Here is a 23,291-nt window from a genome sequence, read left to right on the forward strand (position 1 = left end):
GACGTGTACGGTTTACGAGTTGGATAAAATATAAACAAACATTACTTGATACTTGACTATTAGAAATATTTTTTAGTTACTGGATGGTTAGAAATTATTACTTCTCAACCAAACTTGGTAAAAAGAAATGTGTTTAGTGTTAAAAATCCCCGGCAGTATGATTCAAATTAATCATGAACGAAAATGCTCTATTACAATGAGAATAACTCGAGCGCCCCCAGCGTATCACTTCTTTCATATCTGTGTCTTTTATTTTTCAATAAATTCTCTGCATTTACTATATTGCTAAAAGTGTTTGTAGAAACATAACAACTATAATTAGTTATTTTTGATTTATACCAAGTCTGCTCTCAACAACTCTGAATACTTTATAAAATACTGATAAAATCTTTTAATATCATGCCTAATTTTTTCATTAATTTATAAGATTACAGTAGCAACTCTGACTTAAAGTACAAAAGTCTTTTTAAATTTTAGAAATTTTTGAACATTGAATGTCATTTGGTTACGCTTGACTTAGTACAGTATAGTAAATTGTTACTACACAGATGAAACCAAAAAGTATAAACAAACACAATTATTAATATTTAGCCCTAAATTTAACACATAAAATGGAATTTAGTGACAATCCAGTAAGTTACAACACAGTTTCAAACATAAGAACTCTCATTCACTGGTTTAAATTGTGGAATACTAGAGAAAAAGAAGCTTTCATGAAGGATTTGGTCACCAAAGCTGTCCCAAATAAGGTGAGATTTAAATGTATAAACTAGGAAACTTTTATCTTTTGTAATATTGGTATTTTTTACTAGTAGGTTTTTTCAAAACTCACTTTTGAGCTTCATTTTGCTCACTTCTAAGCTTCATATTTTCTTATATTTAACGTTTTTTAAAGTTTAACTTTTAAGTTCTCATTTTTATAGTTAATAAGCACTGATTATGTATATTAACTAATTGGTTGTTAAATACTAAGACTAAAATTGTTTCTAGACTAGAGATATTTAAATGAAAAGATATAAAAAATTTTAAGAAATACTTAAAATGTCACTACAATAATGTATTAGTAAATATAAAATATAAAAAAATAAACTTAAATAGTTGAAAAAACGTGATCAATATCTAATGAACAGATTTATTTTAAACGTTTTACAAAAAAAAGATAACCAAAATAAACATTTGAAAAGAAAATATATTGAAATTTTTTTTTCTTATCAAAGTTGACAAATACAGGGTTGCCACACGGTCAGAAAATCAGGAAAAGTCAGGAAAAACTAAAAAAATGACAAAAGTCAGGAAAAATGGTGGTTTTTGAAAAAAAATCAGGAATAGTCTGGAAATTTGACGAAATTAAAAAAAACGGTCAGGTTTTGTCACATTAATTTACAAAATTCCTATTGCAAATTTTTTCTAGAAATTTACAAAATTATTTAATTTTCCACACCTTCATCTGGTATAAATTAATAAAATATCCTTTGTAAAACTGCAAAATTTTTCTATTAACATATTGAACAACTACCCTGCTTAAACAAGCAGTTTTTTATACTCTTTAGTATTGATAATCTGTGGCAAGAACACTTCCATAGTGAAACGGTGATATACACACAGAAATTTTCTTGCATTTCTTTAGTTATGTAATAACTCTTATGCAGCCTTTTTTGACATTGTACCAGAGTACCCAACCTATTGTTGCTTTTATGGATGAGAACATTTCGTGCTTGGTAATTAAAATTGCTGTGCATCATTATGAAAGACATGATAGTTACAAACCTCAGTTTAACCAGTTATTCAAGGTTGAATTAAGCTTCCCAAAAACCTGCCCTTGGTCTTGGTTGTGCTGCAACCAATTTGCTTGCAAATTTGAGGAAAAAAGACCTAGTTGAGGAACAAAAGGTCTTAAATTTCAACAAAAAATATAGGTTATTTGTTAAAAAAGCAATTGAAAATCTCCGGAGCAGAATGGCTATTGGAAGTACATTTTAAAAAAATATGTCATGCCTAAATCGGCATAGCTTTAAAAAATTAAGAGTCACAATTGTTAAGCGTTTTGCCAACATTGTGCACTCCTTAACATAGTAAAAAATGTGATCAAATTCTGAAGGTGATACTAGCATTGAATAATTTAGAACTTTAGTAAATTGTTCAATGAATGCATTAAAGTTCAATAGCTTCAAGCAAAAGGAAGATTGTTTTGACCAGTTCTATTTTGAAACATTAAAATTTCCTGCCAAATCTTCTCTCGGAAAGTTGTTGCAACCATTATTTGTGTTGCACAATATCCAGGCTGAGGTCGAGCTAGATTAAGTATTAACAAAGCTCTGCTTGAAAACAGTATGAAATGAGAAACTATTACATCCAAGGAAGAGTTAAAGATTGTATGTATGCATACAAACTAGAACTGCAATAAGTTAAAAAATATAAGCATTTTGCTGATAGGGCTTTTTATTGCAAATACATCAATCATACACAGATGGTTCAAGTGATGTAATGTAAGTTAGATGATTGAATTCATCAAAAAAACTGTTGTTTTAACCTGTATAAAAATAAGATCGGAAGATTGATATAGTTTCAAGTGTTTGATTATGTATTTTAGAATAAGTTTAACTTAAATGTTTAGATTTAGAAAAGTCAGGAAAATTTAGTTAAAAGTTAGGAAATTTTTCTCAGCTTGATCTGTGGCAACCATGCAAATAGTTTTAAAGAGGCCCAACTAGAAATATAAAATGTTTAAATTTTCAAATTTTGTGGTCAAAAAGCTAAAATTTTATAGCATTTAGAGCTTTAAAATAGATTTTAAATTTCTTTCACAAAATATGCAAGTTGACAAGGTAATTTAAAAGGTTTTTGCTTAGATTAAATTTTGATTTTTTTTTTAATATAAGATTAACCATCATAAAAAGTTCATTTTATAACTACTTCATAAATTTTTTAAAACTTATATTTTTAAATTTTACACGGTTAGTACATAGTCAGATTTTTCTTTGAGTTTTTAAGATCTCAGGAAACTTTTTTTTCTAAACTCAGGCAGACTCAGGAAAGTTTTAAAATTTCAAAAAATATTTTTTTTAGATCTTGACTGAGATTTAGTTGATCCAATTATAATTTTTTTGTTATATGACCATTTTTTTTCAAGAACTTAGTTTTGTTTTATTTTGAAATGCAAACCTTTTTAAAGCCTTGTTGATAGCTATTCACTATTCTTAGTTATTTATGTTTTTGTAATGTTAGTGTTTGAAGTCTAATTTTATTTAATTCCTCCCAAGCAGTTTAGAAAAAAATATGAATTCAGGTTAGTAGTTTAGGTAGGTATGATTAAAGTAAATTGATTAAAATGTCAAAAAAGTTCAATATGTTTTCTATCATACATAAAATTAAATACCATGGCATTTAAAAATCATTAAACATTAAAAAATCCACAATTTTTTTTTTAATCTCAGCTGTTTTAAACTTTAAACGTTGAATCTACAAAAACAGTATTTCCCATTAAATTAGTAAACTTCAAATAAAGAAGCAATAATATACAGTTTTTGTTTTTATCATTTAGAAGAAAAATTAGCATGAGGTAAAATAAGTTTGTGCTAGAGTCCAAAAATTTTTAAGGTTTTAAAAACTTGAGTAGTTTAAGGTCACTTAGGACTGTTTTGGTCAAGGACAGTTTTTTTAACTCAAAAAGTGTCAACCATAACTTTAAGAAAGGTATTTCAAAGTTTTCCTTAATAAATTTATTTAGTAGTTTAATCAATTTATTTTTAATTAGTTTCTGTATACAGTAAAAACAGATTATGTATTTTTTGCCTTTTTTTCAAGTAACCAATTTAATCTTCAAAGGTTGCCAATACATCTTCTTTTTTAAATTCATTATACAATTTTAAATGATGTATTTTTTGAAAACACCCTATAAAACCAAACTTTTAAAGTTTTGTTGCATAATTTCTGAAGAAAAGTTATGTTTTATTATCAGAACTTCATATTAACCATATATTACAAGCTATTATAAAATAGAAATCGTTAAAATATGAGTTTTACTTGCCTTATTTTTGAAATTAAAAATAAGCTATGTTTTAATTTATAAATTCTTAAAGCATAAACATGTTACAGGGTTGCCTGAAAACCTGGAATTTGACAATTTAGGTTAAAAAACCTAGAAAAACCTGAGTTTGAGAAATTTTGAAAAAAAAATTTAAAAAAGCTGGAATTTTTAGCAATTTTAACAAGTTCAGTAGTAAAATTTCGATTTAACACAAAAATTTTTTATTAAAAAATCACATTTGAAGTAGCTTTACAGTATCTTTTCAATGATTTTGTATTATTTAACACAGTTTCTTACCTTAAACTTAACTTTTAAGTAAAATAGACCCAAAAATGTGTAATTTTAAAAACCTGGAGAAAATTTGCCAAAAACATTTAGCAACTCTGAGTACCTTATAGATGATAATATGCTAATTATTATTTAAATAACTTTTTAAGTAGATTTACTTCTTGATGGTATTGAAAATATTTTATATTTCAAGTAGATTTGGTGCTACCTAATAGTGATTTTTTTTTCAGGCTAATTTGCTTTTAGATGGAAAGGAAATCACATAATAATTTGACAGACTTGTTGCTAACTAACTGAATTTGTTTATATTTCTTTTTTTTTTTATTATTGGTTGATATAAAAGAAAAAAAAAATTTAGATAGATTTGTTGCTAATTTATACTGTTTTTTTTTTTTTACTTTCCAGGCTAAGTTATCATTAAATTGTATTGACAACATATAATTTTTCAGGTATATTTTTGCTAATTAGTATTTTTTTATCAGGTTGATTTGTTATTGGGTGTATTAAACTGACTAATACTAAATCTATTAATTTTTTAGGTAGATTTACTGCTAAATGGTATTGAAAATATGGGTATGAAGGATTCAAAACCTCCATCAATATTTGAATGTCAGATCAGAATGTTTAACAGGTATACATTGTATATATGATATATGGTAGTATATATGGTTTAACAGGTATACATTGTATATATGATATATGGTAGTTTATATGGTTTAACAGGTATACATTGTATATATGATATATGGTAGTATGTATGGTTTAACAGGTATACATTGTATATTTGATATATGGTAGTATATATGGTTTAACAGGTATACATTGTATATATGATATATGGTAGTATATATGGTTTAACAGGTATACATTGTATAGATGATATTTGGTAGTATATATGGTTTAACAGGTATACATTGTATATATGATATATGGTAGTATATATGGTTTAACAGGTATACATTGTATAGATGATATTTGGTAGTATATATGGTTTAACAGGTATACATTGTATATTTGATATATGGTAGTATATATGGTTTAACAGGTATACATTGTATATTTGATATATGGTAGTTTATATGGTTTAACAGGTATACATTGTATATATGATATATGGTAGTATATATGGTTTAACAGGTATACATTGTATATATGATATATGGTAGTATATATGGTTTAACAGGTATACATTGTATATATGATATATGGTAGTATATATGGTTTAACAGGTATACATTGTATATATGATATATGGTAGTATATATGGTTTAACAGGTATACATTGTATATATGATATATGGTAGTATATATGGTTTAACAGGTATACATTGTATATATGATATATGGTAGTATATATGGTTTAAGAGGTATACATTATATATATGATATATGGTAGTTTATATGGTTTAACAGGTATACATTGTATATATGATATATGGTAGTATATATGGTTTAATAGGTATACATTATATAGATGATATTTGGTAGTATAAATGGTTTAACAGGTATACATTGTATATATGATATATGGTAGTATATATGGTTTAACAGGTATACATTGTATATATGATATATGGTAGTATATATGGTTTAACAGGTATACATTGTATATATGATATATGGTAGTATATATGGTTTAACAGGTATACATTGTATATATGATATATGGTAGTATATATGGTTTAATAGGTATACATTATATATATGATATATGGTAGTTTATATGGTTTAACAGGTATACATTGTATATATGATATATGGTAGTATATATGGTTTAATAGGTATACATTATATAGATGATATTTGGTAGTATAAATGGTTTAACAGGTGTACATTGTATATATGATATATGGTAGTATATATGGTTTAACAGGTATACATTGTATATTTGATATATGGTAGTTTATATGGTTTAACAGGTATACATTGTATATATGATATAAGGTAGTATATATGGTTTATCAGGTATACATTATATATATGATATATGGTTGTATATATGGTTTAACAGGTACACATTGTATATTTGATATATGGTAGTATATATGGTTTAACAGGTATACATTGTATATTTGATAAGGTTACTTAAAACTAACAAAAATAAATGAATATATATTTATAACCATATAAATCAGGGTTTCCCAAACTTTTTTCAAATGGCCCCCTTTAAAGAAATTAAAAAAGCTATGGCCCTCTTATACCAAAATTACTTAAAAAACTCCTAAGACCTTTTTTTTTTCTCTTCATCAGCAACTCCAGAATATCTAGTGTAAGTTTTAAATTATGAACTCATGGCCCCCTGTGACTCCTTTACTGGTCATGGCCCCCTCTTTGCTGCCCATGAGTATCTGTCATAGCCCCCGAGGGGGCCTCTCGGCCCACTTTGGGAAACCCTATAAATAAATATAATCAAACTATTGTATTTTACAAACATATAACATACACATATAATAATACTCTCTAACAAACAGTATTAATTTAAAATAAAGTTAAAAAAGAACTTTTAGTTTAAACTTATGAAAATTTTTAGTTAAGGATAAGTTGTTTAAACACTAACCTATAAGTAAAGATAAGAAAATATATTGAGTCAGTTACTGAGAAAAAAAAGTTTGTAAAAAGTTGGGTGATAAATAAAAATTAGAAGTTAAAGACTGAAGTCTTAAAGGTAAATATATAATTAACAGACTATGGGGATGAGTTTAAGATGAAAATTTTTGGCTTAAAATAAAATGGCTAAGGGATACTTAAAAGAGCTATGGTTTCAGTGTGGTGTAGAATATATTATTAAGTATGTAACAGTTAACAAATCAAGCAACTATGTAATAAAGATAGTATGCATGATTATTCTAAACAAATTTGCAGTACAACAAATATAATAAATATTCAGATGGTTTGACCATTGGACGACTGCAGAACAGAATTTCATGATTGACAAATTAGAAGAACTTGATCCAAGTTTTGTTGAAGAATTTTATAAGCAAATGAGGCAAACTACTTCTATGGTGTTAGTGTTTAATAATTAGTTTTAAATTTTTTAATCCTTGTTAATGAGTTTTACATAAAAAATCTAGTTCTATGTTAGTTTTGATTATATTTTATGCTTTAATGTTTATACTTGTTTATCTTACAGTAATTATAACAATTTAGATACGGTATACTTTATAATTAAACAAGAACAACTAATTAATATTTGTTTTTGTTTAATTTTGTATACCTTATAACTAAAAAAGGTTAATAAATTTACATTTTATTTTAATGCAAAATTAAGTACATAACAAGTATTATGCTACAAATAAGTTATTGATGTCAATTTTGAATCTTATAAACTGCTTTATAGTTAAAAGCTTCTGTAATAAAAGTGAATAGATAAAATTACTTTGAAATCTAAATTATTATGAATTTTTATTCGATACTCATATATATATTTTTTTTTTCTTATCTAAAAATAAAATTATTTAAAATTTTATCGTTCTTAAATATCATTTGTTATAAAAGTAAAACTTTGCATTCTAGTAAAAAAATGTTAAGTAGCAAAGTTTATTAGAGTCTTTAAATGTTTATATTTTGTTATGAACAATAATAAGGCCCGCTATCAGCCGAGATCGGCTATGCGTGTTGTGCACAGAGAAGAAAAAATAAAAATATTACATGTGAAAAAAAAAAAAAAACAATTAAATTCATTCTGCTTCATATTTCTTCATCTTCTTCTTCGTTTTTCTAAAATATTCCTTTTCTCTTTCTTGCAGTCTTTTGTGTATAGTTGATCTCCATTTGGCACGGTCATTTGCAAGCAACTCCCAATCATTAGTTCCAATGTTCAAGGTTTTTAGGTCGCGCTTGCATACATCCTTAAAACGTAATTTTGGACGTCCTCGGTTTTGTTTGCCAACGACCAACTCGCCATACAATATAAATTTGGATCCGCTCAGTTACCATTCTCAGGATATGACCGAGCCAGCGAAGCCTGCGCTGACTGAGGGTAAAGTACATAGTGGTAAGACCAGTACGTCTCAATACTTCCTCATTGGTGATCTTTTGCTGCCATGTAATTCCAAGGATGCGACGAAGGCATCGTAGGTGGAAGGTATTGATTTTCTTCTCCTGTACGCTAGGTAACGTCCATGTCTCGCTACCGTAAAGCAGAGTACTGCAGACACAGGAACGGTAAACGTTAGCCTTTGTTCGAATGCTTAGCTTTTGGTTATCCCAAACTCTTGCAGTCAAGCGAGCGAAAGTGCCTGATGCTTTGCCAATGCGACTATTTATTTCTTTGTCCAATGATGCGTTTGACGCAACATTTGAGCCAAGGTATACAAAGTTATCTACATTCTCGATATCCTTACAATTGATCTTGATTGATGGTAAAATATTTGTTCCTTGACTTAGAATTTTAGTCTTCTTAAGGCTTATAGTAAGGCCGAAATCCGAGCATGCCGAAGAAAACTGATTCAGCAGTGTCTGCAGGTCTTGGGCAGAGTGAGCCACGAGTGCAGCATCGTCAGCAAATAAAAGATCACGTATGGTGACTTTCTTCAGATTTCGCTTAGCTCTTAGATTTGAAGGGTTGAAAAGGTGTCCGTCAGTTCTTGTATGAAGCTTGATTCCAGTAGTTAATGAATTAAAAGCATGCTTTAATAGCGTCGAAAAGAAGATTCCAAACAAAGTTGGAGCAAGTACGCAGCCTTGCTTTACCCCACTTTTGATTTCAAATGAACCATCATATTGAATGGTTGCCCTTGTGTTTGTATGAAAAGACTTTACAATATTGAATAATTTTGGAGGACATCCAATTTTCAGCAGTATAGCATATAGTCCTTCTCTACTTACCAAGTCAAAGGCTTTAGTGAGGTCAATGAAAGCGATGTACAAAGGCATGTTCTGCTCATTACATTTCTCTTGTAACTGACGTACAGAAAAAATCAATCAAAATTAATCTAGATTGAAGTTTAATATTTTTGTTACAAAATGTTGTAAATGACCAGAAACCTATTTATTTTGGTTTTTACTTTTTATTTGTAAACGCTTTTTAGTTTATTATTTTAAGTAATTTTCAGTTTAAAATATAATATATAGTTAAAATTACACAAAATAAATTTGTAGATTAATTTTTCTTTAGAAAGAATCAACTATTTTTTTTCTGTTGTTGCTAAGATATTTAAATTTTAATGTACTTACTATTAAGTGCTCTTATTTTTCTAAATCAGCTAATTAAATATTACCTAGTGTTTGGCATTTTTTTCATTTTTATAAAACTAATTTTAATTTGTACTTTAGTATTCTGCTTTTATAAAAATTATTAGATAAGTTGTTCAAATTTGAACAATATAAATATATTTTTCAGGTAAACACAAGAATATACAGACAAGTGACTATTAGTAAAAAATATAGCAAGTTCAAACCATGACTATTTATTGTACTTTTCTTAAAAACTTTAGTTAACCTTCACAGCTCTGGATAAATAAATGTTAAGTATTTGTTTTCTCAAATACAAATTAATGCTTTTGTTACAAAAGTTATGTATTTTTAAGGTATCTATACAATGCAACTACTTACATTTGATGCATTGTTTTAATGGTTTTAATAGAGATGTTTTGTTTGTAAAAAAACAGTTTCTTACACACATAATCATACTTTTCACTACTTTCTATCTAAAAAGTTTTTTAAAAATATTTATGTATTTATGTCTTAAAGAAACTTTTTTTGCATGAATTTTAACACATTGCCATATATTTGTATTTGTTTAATTTCTTTTACAAATCTTTGTAAGAAAATACTTATTTGTGCTTTTTTTAATTGTTGAGCTATTCTCTTTAATTAAAATTTTTTTGTATATAATAATTGCACACAAATTTTTATGTATTTAGGTTAATAATTAAGTTATAAATAAGTATCTAAATAATCCTTAATATTTAAAATATTTAAAATACTTCGTTAAACTTTTTAAGGTAAAAAAAAAGGACAAAAATTATTGCTGGTAATTTTTTGTTAGATAAGTATAACTTAAATTTACATTTTTTAAGCAACTACTTATCTAACTTATTGTAATAAAATAAACTTCTATTTTTATGATAAAAGTTGTAACTAAGCTTTTAGTTTTTCAATAAATTATCAATATATAAGTTTGATTTAGTAAGGAATACCATTACAGTAAAATATCTTAAAAAGAATAAATTATTTTTATTTATAACACAAAAGCTATCAGTAAATAAGTTGTTCTTTTTAGAAACAATTTTTTTAATAACTTTAGATTGTTACACTATGGAAACAGATCTTTTACTCATTTAAACTTTATTTTTAGATTATCAAAGAAAAATACTAAGTGTAGTTTCCACATACTTAAACATTAATAAAAACGCCTGATAGTGAATTAGTTTTATATACAAGTAAAATAATAAACAAACAATTCGTAAAATAACTCTCATGTTATCGTTCTTTGTAAAACATGATACTTATACTGTGGGAGTTAATTTCAAACTATGATAAATAATTTTGTTTTCAATTACAAACATTTAACCTGTGATGTAATTGAAAATAAACAAAAAAATCAACATTGAGAAAAATTTACATTTATGAAATTTGAAAAGTATAATTACTTAGAATTTTCGATGTTTTGTTCTGACAAAAATCATTTTAAAAACTACTTTAAATTAAAACTGATATCACAATTTTAATCAGTTGAATTTTTTGCTTATATTCCAGTAAAATTGTTTTATTTAATTGAAAGGAATTTAATGTAAACTAATTTTATCTAAGACCTAAAACTTGTCGAAATCTTTACTCAAACTTATTTTTTAAGAACAAAAACATTCTTTTTTATTTTTTACTACTTTAATTTTTATAAATTTTTTATATTATCCAGGTTTTTTAAATTAAGCAAAGTTTATAGATGTGATCAAACTGTTTATTTTTGAGCTAAATTAAAATAAGTAAAACTTTTGCAGAATATTAAATGCAACTGATTTTTACTTAGTTATTTAATTATTCTTTCTTTTTTCTATTAGAAATACTGTTTTACAAATATACTGATTATATATTTTGAACAAATTAAAAAATTATGAAACTTTAAAATATATTAATTATTTAGTTTTTATATGTTTTATATACAAATTACATGTAAAACAAACTTTTAAATCAAATAAATGTATCTTTTATTTAGTACAATTCATTGTACATTTTTTGTTTAGTTTGAGTACATTTTTAATTGAATTAATTAGTTATAAAAATTTAAGATAATCTTTTCAAAGAATTGAAATGCTAAAGAATGAAAAAGTATTTTTTGTTATAAAGATTACTGAAGTTAATTCAGTTTTTCTCAAAATGTACAATAGTTACAAGATAATAATAGTAGTGTTTTAGTTTTGACTCAAAAAAAATCTGAGAATTTAAACAAGTTATATTAATACGGAATACTTTTTTTCTCTAAAGCTTATTCAGCAGCTAAAAAAAGTATAGAAAACTAAGCAAATGTAAATAATTATTGTTTTAATTTACTTTATAAATATACTTGTTTCTTGTGTGCTAACTACTGTTTTAAAAAATCAACAAAAGTTTTAGTTTTACGACCAGCTTTAAAGTTAAGTTAGTTAGTAAATTTTCTTCTTAAATTTCAAACTGGTCTTAATTATATAATAGATAAGTTACTACTTTTCTTTTAACTCATTTTTATTTAAACTAATGATTCAATTAAGACAAACGCATTTTTCTGGACAGAACATTAAACTGTATCCAAGTGGTGTACGACTCGATAACCAAAAGGTTTTGTACACCAGGTCCTAGAACCAGTTTTTTTGAGCGTTTTTTTTTATTATTCAGTAAACAATACTTTTTGAGATAACACCAAATTACTAAATGAAAAAGTTGTGCTTTATTTTAATACTTTTAAGATAGTTATAAGTAATTTTGAAAACTGTTTATTTATGTTGATTAATATTTTTACTCATGGTTTAGGTTTCAAAGGCCTACAAAACTCGAAAGTTGTAAAATAATAAGTTCAATGTCTTCAAACTACTTCAGTGCGTATGAAGCTTATGTTTTTATATTGCATATAAAGATTTTAAAGCATAAGTACTTAAAGTTTTAAGCATATAATTGAATGACATTTTTAAATATAAAATTAGTAGATTATATTTTACTTTTAAACAGTTTTTAGAATTTTTTATAGGACAAGCGTTTTAGTAAATCTAAATGGCTTAGTACTTTGAAAAATATATGTTGTTAGGAATATTAAACAAATACTATTAAAATATAGACATCAACAGAGGATTACCTAAAAGCTTTTAATTTTCTGTATTTTGAAAAAACTGTCTTACAGTATTAAAAGTATTGTGCTTTTATTTAAACTCATTTTATTAATATAAGCTTATACCTGCTTTCTGATAGAAACATATACTTTTTTTTGTCTATGCTTATTTATTTTAAGAATATGTATAGAACTCTATTTTGAACCGTTTCTTAATGTTTTAAAGATAATAATAATTGAATTTAGCTATAGAAGTTAGAAACAATCATTTTAAAAAATCATTAACTTGATGAATATATTAAACATTGTATTGATTTTTTTGACTGAACTTTATTTCCTATTTTTTATTCACAATTTAATTTTTGAAACTTTTGTTTATGTATATGAAAAATTAAAAGTGTACAAAATATACTTATTCAAACAATGTTTTTCGAAGGAAACAATTTGGTTGGAAAATAGAAACAATCAGAACAATTTTTAAAGTACTCAAACTTAGCAAAACTTACTACTTTTCTCTTTGTTAAACTAATAACACAGTTCTACGGAATTTTTATTGCGTAGATCTAGGTATAAAGTATTATAAGATGTATGTATACTATATAAGTTTTATATATCTGGAAAAACATTAATTAAAATTTTAAAAGTTACCAAAACTTAAATAAATAATTAATAACTTTAAAAAAAAAGTAAACTTTCTGCTGCTTTAATGAAAAAACATTTAAAAAAGTAGAAAGCTTGAACATTATAAAGTAAATACCAAACTAAAACATTTACCAAAATGAAAACTTATATTAGTTAATGCTTAAAATTTAAAGTAAATTTTACAAAAACTAATATCAATCTTTTTTTTTTTTTAACTGGATATAAAAAGTATTGCTTTTTAATACTAGAAACAGTAATAGTTTATACTTGTTAAATACTTTTGAGTTAGTTAGTTTAAAAACCAATACATATAAAAAAATTGAAGTCTTAGTTATTATAAAAAATAATTATTGTGCGTTCTTTAGAAGTTATTATAGAAATTAAAAACAAATCGTGAACTTAGTTTTAATAAAACCTTTAAATTGTTCTAAAAATAAGTTATAATCCACGATTTCCCAAAGTAAGCTATATGGCCCCTTGGGGCCATTACAGAAATTTAAGGGGCCATGTAACTTGTAACTTACACTGGATATTTTGGAGTTGGTGATGAAGGGAAAAAAAAGGATAAAGGCGTATTTAATGGTAGTTTTCGAAGTGGGCCATAGCTTTTTTATTTCTTTAAAAGGGGCCATATAAAAAAGTTTGGGAAACCCTGGTCTAATCCAATATGACTTTAAAGTCAGCCACGTGTTTTTTCGATTACAGTGAATATATTTTCAAAGTTTCTTGAAATATACTACAAATATGATATATAGCAACAAATAAATTTCGAAGAAGAATTTAAAATGGCCTTAGACAAATACCAGTCTTATCACGCAACTGATGCAATTGAAGTTTTGTATAATTTTATGATTATATTTGTTAACGGTATTAACTTCACCGTTTTAAAATAGATGTGGAAAGAGGTGGATAGTTTTGTACACTGCATGACAAGGTGGATATAAAATATAAAATTTATTTAATTTTGAGATTATTGTAAACATGTTACGTCACTACAAACTTTAGATGCACAAATTTTACACTGTAAAGTTTGTCATAAAAAGTATAAAAACAAGTAATATTTTTGAGTAGAAAAATTATTTTTTTTTAATTAACTTTAACATAACACAGAAGTTAAATAAATCTAATAATTCTTCCTCCAAAAATAGCACAGTTGTAATTATATTACTTTTATATTTCTAATTTTAACATAAAAAATACCAAGAATAGTTTAATTATATAAAGCAAAAATGTTTAGAGCTATGAGGAAGACTGTTTAAAATTTGAAAAATTTTGAAAATTTGTTTTCTTTTTTTTTTAAATTGCTTTTATAAAACATTTAATTGACTTCCATACCTGTACCATAACCTAACTTTTTTTTTTAATATATGTACACAATACAGGCAACATAGTTTGCTAACAGATCTAATATCTGTAAGTTTTGCTTATTATTGCTTTGAAAAAAAGAAACTTTTGTTGTAAAGTTTACGGAAGTATCTTAATAAAAGTATTCAGTTTTATTAATATACTCACCGTAAGTTTCAGATTAGTCATGGAAAGCAATGAAACTGATCTGAGATTAAAGTCAAGTATGAAACTTGTAAGTTTTGAAATTTCAAAACCAGCAATATTCTTTATTTTGTCAAAGGCTTACCGAATTATAATGCCATTGCTATTTTTTCTGCTTGTAAAATCTCTTTTAGTCTGAAGTCAGTTCTGAGTTTGTAAACTTCTTTTTCAATGTGATTCAAAGTGAAAATAATTAAGTTTTCTTAACAATATTGCTTCAATTTTTCGAGCACAGTAGGTTTAAATTTGAATAACTTGTTTACTGAAATCATTTAGAACTGGAGCGAATCTTTGTAAAATTTTTTTTTTTACACGAGAATAATATAACAAAGTGAACTGTTCAATGAAAAAAAAGTAAATATTCTCTAAACATAGTTCTTCTTAAGAATTTTAAAAGTTTTATAATATTTAGATTTTACTTTCTTTTATGTAAACATGTACTATAGTTTTCACATAAAACATGACAGTTGCTTAAATCTTTCTATTCCCTAAAGAAAAAAATCTTGGTTTATAGGCTAACCATTTTTTTGTAGAAGCTTCATTGTATAAGTTTCTGTTTTTACTAACCAAATGAAAGCTGTACATACTTTAAGACAATACGTTCAGAAAGTAATAAAGTTTATTTATTTGTTAAATATCATACACAATTGAAAGTTCAAATCAATCAACATTTTTACCAAGATTGCTTTTACAAAGTTTGATAATTTAAAAGTCTAAGTTGGTATTCTTTACATAAATGAGTTGTTGTTTAAAATATTACATAAGTTTTAATTTTAATTTTTTTTTTTGCTCGTTTTAAAATGATTACATAAATTTTAAAACTAATAAACAAGTTAAATAGTGTTATTATATTTGCCAAAGTTAGTATTTACTTTATAGTTTAGTTACAAAAGTATAATGACAACCCAAAGTTTTTTATGTACTGATAGACAACATTGAAATGTTTTAGTTTCAAGAATATTTTTTTAGTTAACATATATTAGCCGAAGAGATTTTTTAACTTTCCAAGCTAGCTTAGATTGAGTTCACCGAAAATTTTAAAGTAAGCTGATTTACTAAGAAACTTTTTTTTACCTACACAGATGTTTTCTAACAAAATCACATTTTGATTTTTAAGATAATTGATTTATACCTTCTGTGTTTTTAAGTGTATTATTTTTTTGCGGTATTTAGAAATACCGTTTAAATTTCTGTAGGTATATTTTTAGCACGCTTCAGGTATGTGCAATAATATTCATGCTGTTAATTTATTCTAAATGAACTACTTTTTTTTTTTTTTTTATAAGCATACTACGTCACTATTTCTTTGAGACGCATTAACTTTTCTAGCAAACTAATAATTTTATATCCAAGCTTTTCAAATCCTTAACTTTTATTATTCTTGTAAGAAACATTTTTATAATATGCTGGTTTATTAAAACTGTTAATTTTTTAGTCTTACGGAGCAATACTTACCGGAGTTTTTCTTAAGTCTGATTTGATAATAAAAACTTTTAAACGAGTAACAAGTTTTTAAACACTGTACTATAAAAATGTAACTTTTTTAAATAAGTTGTAAAAAATTGATCATTTAAAAAAAACTATTTAGAGTTAAAATTTAAATAAAGAGTAAAATTCAAAATATTGTTGAGAAAAGCTCAGCTTAAATTTTCTGAATTTTCTGAAAATAGTTCTTTGCGGGCTAAACTGCTTTTGAAAATTCTTACTTAAAGATAATAAAAAACGAGTAATTAACTAATAAATACATAACAAATCAAAAGCATATTTGCAAACATTTATAATAAAAAAACTTTAACATTATCTTTACCCTAACTGAAAGCGCGACTTGGACCAGAACTTTTTATTTGGCCGTCAACATTTGGACCGCGCGCCACAGTTTGGCGACCCCCTAAGAATATGTAGTAAATGCCTGTAAATATAAAAAATTGACGTACAATGAAATTCTAACAAACTATTTTCTATCGAAATTTTTTACATAGTATTTTATAAGTTGTTATACTATGTTTACTAAATGTATAGATTAGGTAAAACTTTAATTCATAAAGTTTATAACGCTAAAAACTTTAGTAGTTTATATTATATTTGTAACAAAAACAATATTCAAACTTATCTAGCTATTGTGAACAACTTAAAGTTAACACAATATACTAACAGGTCAATGTAAAAGACTTTTTGTAACAGAACTACTTAAAAACTGAAGTATATTAAATTAAAATGATACATAAGTTTTAGGATAATTACAATATCTAGGAATAGTCCCTGCTAAGTATTTAAATTCTTATGACATTGATCCAGTCTAGACTGTAACATACTGTTGTAACATATCATATTTTAATTATACTCAGAGTATTATTAAAACTTAGTTTGATAACTTATTTTTTCTTTAGGTACATTTACTAAGAAACTACTTCATATTTTGTCTAGAGTTTACTAACTTCTTAGTTTTGCATTAAACTAATTTTATAATGTATATCTTGAAATAAACCATGCCTTTTAGCAGTGACAGAGTTTGTTCTAAAAATTAGTAGCAAATTCCTTATACTTCAACTAGCCGAGGAAAACTAGGTTTCGATTCTTTAATAATTTTTTACAGCACTTGTAAAAACCGTTCAAATATGCCAAATATACTTTAGTTATAATATACTTTAGCGCGTCAGCAGTTGCTCTACTGTCGTTAATAAAACTTCAATCTAAATATATATTAAATCTTTTAAAATTTTTATCAATTTCAAAACTACGTCACTAAGTCTATGAGATGCTCTAAATTTCCTAGCAAACTTTTTTTTTGAAAAATTCAATTGAAGTTGGTAGTACTATCTTGATAAAAGTTATGTTTAAATCCTTAACTTGCACTAGTCATTATGAATCTATGAGATATTGACTGGTTAGGGCTGGAAACTTTCCTAGTTTGCTGACCAAATTTACCAAAAAAAGGTTTTTTGAATCTGACTTAATAAAAACGACTTTGCGGGCAACGTAGTTTTTAAATACTGTACTATAAAAGTTAAAATAAAACTTCTTTAAAGCAAAATTTTGATCAAATGATCATTCAACAACAGCTAATAGGTATTAGCAACCTTTAATTTTTACCATAGAGATGTTTTCTAACATTATCACAATTTGATTTGCAAGATATTTGATTTATACCTTCTATGTTTTTAAGTGTATTAATTTTTTTGCGGTCTTTAGAAATACCGTTTAAACTTCTGTAGATATATTTTCAGCACGCTCACAAATATGTGCAATAATTTCCATTCTATTAAATTAAACTAAATGAACTTTTTTTTGATTCATTTACATGTTACGTCACTATTTCTTTGAGATGCATTAAGTTTTCTAGCAAACTAATAATTTTATATCAAAGATTTATATAGTTATTTGTCTTAACTAAAAACGATTGCTCAATTTACTGAAATGTAAAGAGCTTATTTAGATAAAAATGTGCAAATTAAATATTTTATCTACAACCAGGTTTTGGTGACAAAAAATTGCGACCTCTTCAAGTAAAAAGAAATAGTAAACTGCAACATTGTTATGTGCAGTTTACTATTTGTTTAATAATGTTTGTCATGTCGCTAAAGATTAAATATAAAAAATTTTATGTTCTGGTAGCTTTAGATTGAAAAATTCTAGTTCTAAGAATAGTTTTTTAAATAACTTGTACTAGCTAAATTGTTCCATTAAGTTAGCTTAGATTGAATTCACCGTAAATTTTAAAGTAAGCTGTTTTACTAATAAACTACTCCATATTTTGTTTAGAGTTTACTAATTAAAGCGTACATTTTGGTATTGCATTGAATTAAATATATTCTGTATGTTTTGAAATAAACCATACCTTTTAGGAATGACAGAGTTTGTTTTAAAAATTAGTAGCAAATTCCTTATAATTGATTTCGAAATGGAAAACTATGTTTCAATTCTTTAATAATTTTCCGTTTAAATTTTTTCTCAAAACAATACTTACACTTTTCTAAAAATACAAAATGTCTCGTCCATACAAAACAATATTCAACAACCACACAAAATATCAGACAAGACGTTGAAAGGTATCCGTGGTGTGCAACTCGATAACTAAAAGGTTCTTCGTTCACCAGGTCCTAGGACCAAAAATTTTGAGAATTTAAGTTAATTTTCTTCTACATAGAGATATTATTGTTTAAAATTATTGTTAAGTTTCCTTTTTTTTTTGCTCGTTTTAAAATGATTACAAAACTTTCAACAAACTACTGAATTAGCCCGTTAGTGGATATCCATATTTAATACCTGCGTGGATATCCATATTTGCCAAAGTTAGTATTTACTTTATAACTTAGTTACAAAAGTATAATGATAATCCAAAGTTTTTCATGTACTGATAGACAACATTGAAATGTTCTAGTTTTAAGAATTTTTTTCAATTAACATGTATTAGCTGAAGTAATCCTTTAAAGCTAGCTTAGATTAAATTTATTACCTGCGTTGATATCCATCTGCTCCTGACTGGCATCTTTGTCCTTGCTGATGGACTGAAAGTTATCATTTGGACTGAAAGTTTCTTCCTCGGTTTTGTGGCCTTATTACGCGCACCGTGATTCGGCATTTTATTTAGGTTTATTTATATATAAGTTCATGGTTTAATTATTATACACAGTTTTTAAATGTGAATAAAATACAGTAATATTTTTAAAACTACAATAGGTGAGAGTGTCACACAATCATACAAATAAAACGTATTACTAACAGTTCTCGATAGAGTCCTGCTCGACAATGTGTTATCGTTTTAATTTCTTCGTTGCGGCGTTAAAGTGATTTTCGCATCGCTTGTTTTGAGAGAAAAGCTATTTCCAACTTCACGTACGAACGGAATTGAATCAACTTCAGTAAATGCCGTATAAACCAAAGATATTGAAAAAATAACGCTATTTTTTAAACAATCGCATATATATAAGCATTAAAAAACACATTAATTCTCTCAAATAAACAATATTGCCGTGGAAAACAGTGAGTATTGTTTAAGAAAGCTTATCAAATGTTTTTATTTTTACAAAATATTCACACGTTTTAAAATTATAAAAATGAATTTCTTTTTTAAATAGATTATTTCTAAGAATTTTATGCTATCGCTACAAATTCACCGTAAATTTTAAAGTAATCTGATTTAATAAGAAACTACTCCATATTTTGTTTTGAGTTTACTAATTTTAGCGTACATTTTGGTTTTGCGTTGAATTAGAAATATACTGTATGTTTTGAAATAAAACATGCCTTTTAGCAATGACATAGTTTGTTCTAAAAACTAGTTGCAAATTCCTTATATTTCAACTAGCCGAGGAAAACTAGGTTTCGATTATTTAATAATTTTTTACGGTGTTTGTTTATACCGTTCAAATATTCCTTTAGCGCGTCAGCGATCGCTCTACAGTTTTTAGTGAAACTCAATCTATATATATTGTAATCTTTTAAAATTTTTATCAATTCAATACATACTACGTCACTACATATTTGAGATGCACTGAATTTTCGAGCAAACTTTTTTTTTAAAGTTCAATTGAAATAGGTAGTACTATCTCGATAAAAGTTGTTTAAGTCTTTTCAATCCTTAACTTGCACTAGCCATTATAAATCAATAAGATACTGATTGATTAGGACTGCAAAACTTTTCTAATTTGCTGACCATATTTACCAAAAAAAGTTTCCTTGAATCTGACTTAATAAAAACGACTTTGCGGGAAACGTAATTTTTAAATACTGTACTATGAAGATTTAAATAAAACTCCTTTAAAACAAAATTGTAATCAAACGATCATTCAAAAACAGCTAATGTGTATTGGAAACTAAATTAAACTCTTAAAAAATTTTTCAAACATACAGATGTCTTCTAACAATATCACACTATGATTTGTAAGATAATTGATCTATACCTTCTGTGATTTTGTGTACATTTATTTTGTGTGCGGCATTTATTAATACCGTTTAAATTTCCACGGTTGATATATACTCTAGCGCCCTGATAGATAGGATGATATCTCCATTTAAAAAAATAAAACTAAACGATTTTTTTTAATTGATTTATATACATGTTACGTCATTATTTCTTTGAGATGCAACAACTTTTCTAGCAAAGTAATAGTTTTATATCAAAAGTTTTCAAATCCTTAACTTGTATTAAACTAGTAAGAATCGTTTTTATAAGATGCAGACTATTGAAACTTTTCTAGTTTTGCGAGGCAATACTTACCAAATTTTTTTTTGAGTCTGATTTGTTAAAACGGGCAACAAGTTTTTAAACACTGTACTATAAAACTTAAAATTATTCAAAACAAATTGCAAACAATTGGTCATTTAAAAAAAACTAATTAGAGCTGAAATTCAAATCAATAGTAAAATTCATAATATTGTTAAAAAAAGCTCAATTTGAATTTTGGTTTTAGCGCAAGCTGTTTTAAAGCAAATTGTTTTATATTCTATAAAAAATGTTTTTATGAGTGACTGAATTTCTGGAAATAGTTCTTTGCGGATTAAACTAATTTTGAAAGTTCTTATTTTGAGATAATAAAAAATGAATAAAAGAAAATGAGCAATGAAATAAACATAAAATAGGCACAGTTTACTCATAAACAAATAAAAAGCATATTCGAAAGTTTTTTTTTTTTTTGTAAAAGAAGCTTTATCATACTATTAGCTGAGAAGCACAACGTTAACCAAAAACTTTTATTTGGTAGTCAATATTTGGACCACAGTTTGTCGACCCCTAAAAATATAGTAGCTATGCATAAATAGTAAACACTAATGTATAATGGAATTCTAACAAATTATTTTTTAATGGAAACTATTATACATGTCTTTTATAAGTTGTTATACTATGTTTATTAAATGCATAGATTAGGTAAAATTTTAATTCATAAAGTTTATAACGTTGAAAACTTTAGTAGTTTGTATTATTCTTGTAACAAAAACAACATTTAAACTTATCTAGCTATTGTGAACAACTTAAAGTTAACACAATATACTTACAGGTCAATGTAAATGACTTTTTGTAACAGAACTATTTAAAAATTGAAGTATATTAAGTTAAAATGATACATAGTTTTAGGAAAATACCGATAATTAGAACATCTAGGAATAGTCCCTGCTAAGTATTTAATTTCTTATGACACTAATTCAGTCTAGACTGTAACATACTGTTGTAACATACCATATTTTAAATATTCAGAGTACTTTTAAAACTTAATTTAATAAGTTAGTCTTTTCTACAGGTATATTTACAAAGTCTTTGATATAATTGCTCTAAAATGTGAAATATTTATATAATTAATTGATCTACTGTTAAAATTTAAACTTGTAAATTTCTCAGCCAGTTTTGTATTTATTTTCTCCTTGTAGGAAAGTTATTGTTGTAAACAGTTTTAGTTTGTTTCTTAGGTTTTATATCTTGTTATATTTGAATCTGTAGGTAAATATTTAAAGTTATCAAGAATTTAAGTTAGGGAAGATTAAGTTTCCTAGTTTGCTGACCATATTTACCATGAAAATTTTGCTTGAATCTGACTTAATTAAAACGACTTTGCAGGCAACGTAGTTTTTAAATACTGTAATAAAAAAGTTTAAATTCCTTTAAAGCAAAATTGCAATCAAATGATCATCTAATGTGTATCGGAAACCAACTTAAACTTTTAGTTTTTTAACCATAAAGATGTTTTTTAGTAATATCACATCATGATATATAAGATATTCAATTTATACCTTCTGTTATTAATAGATGCATTGATTTTTTTGGGGTATTTATTAATACCGTTTAAATTATCGCAGTTGACGAATTTGCAAGCGCTTTTATTATTAAGTATATATTTCCATTTTATTAAATACAACTTGTTGAACTTTCCTTTTTATTTATAATCTTGTTACGTCACTATTTCTGTGAAATGCAACAACTTTTCTAGCAAACTAATAATTTTATATCCAAGTTTTTAAAATTCTTAACTTGTAGCAAACCATTAAGAATCGTTTTTATAAGATGCAGACTAATTAGGGCTGAGAAACTTTTCTATAATTTATTTCGGAGCAATACTTACCAGAGTTTTTCTTGAGTCTGATTTGTTGATAAAAACTTTTATACGGGCAACTAGATTTCAAACACTGTACTATAAAATCAAAAATTATTTTAACCAAATTTTAAACAATTGATCATTTAAAAAATTAATTAGAACTGAAATTCAAATACAGAGTAATTTTAAAATATTGTTAAAAAAAGCTCATTTTAAATTGTGGTTATAGCGTAAGTTGTTGAAGCAAAATGATTTTATATTCTTCAAAATCAGGCCAAAATTTTTTATGAGTAATTGATTAATGAAAATATTTCTTTGAGTAGTAAAATAATTTTATTATTATTTTTTTTAGACAATAAAAAATATAAGCAAATGTTCAATGAAATAGAGCTGACAGTACAGTTTACAGCAAACAATTTAATAAAAATATTTGCAAGCTTTTATTATAGAAGAGAATATAAATCATTAGCTAAAAAGCACGACTTGAAACAGAAACTTTTGTTTGGTGGTATACATCTAGCAG

General features: G+C 25.5%; 1 protein-coding gene across 1 annotated transcript; it reads left to right on the forward strand.

Annotated features, from left to right (window-relative positions):
- The first annotated feature begins 571 nt into the window (after positions 1-571).
- Positions 572-9,988, forward strand: LOC145840848 (uncharacterized protein C14orf119 homolog). Its single transcript, XM_082948189.1, has 4 exons — positions 572-749; positions 4,855-4,946; positions 7,203-7,319; positions 9,657-9,988. Exons 1-4 carry the CDS (start codon positions 612-614, stop codon positions 9,658-9,660), a joined length of 351 nt encoding a protein of 116 aa, XP_082804315.1. The 5' UTR covers positions 572-611; the 3' UTR covers positions 9,661-9,988.
- The last annotated feature ends 13,303 nt before the right edge of the window (positions 9,989-23,291 follow it).

The sequence above is a fragment of the Thalia democratica genome, chromosome 7 (assembly GCF_965202585.1).
Source record: "Thalia democratica chromosome 7, ktThaDemo2.hap1.1, whole genome shotgun sequence".
In the NCBI taxonomy this organism is placed as follows: domain Eukaryota; kingdom Metazoa; phylum Chordata; class Thaliacea; order Salpida; family Salpidae; genus Thalia; species Thalia democratica.

What these genes read in the sequence shown, in the direction of transcription:
- LOC145840848 (XM_082948189.1), top strand. Translation starts at nt 612, where the DNA reads ATGGAATTTAGTGACAATCCAGTAAGTTACAACACAGTTTCAAACATA. An exon ending in CCAAAGCTGTCCCAAATAAG is followed by an intron (nt 750 to 4,854) that starts GTGAGATTTAAA and finishes TTAATTTTTTAG; the next exon opens with GTAGATTTACTGCTAAATGG. An exon ending in CAGATCAGAATGTTTAACAG is followed by an intron (nt 4,947 to 7,202) that starts GTATACATTGTA and finishes ATAAATATTCAG; the next exon opens with ATGGTTTGACCATTGGACGA.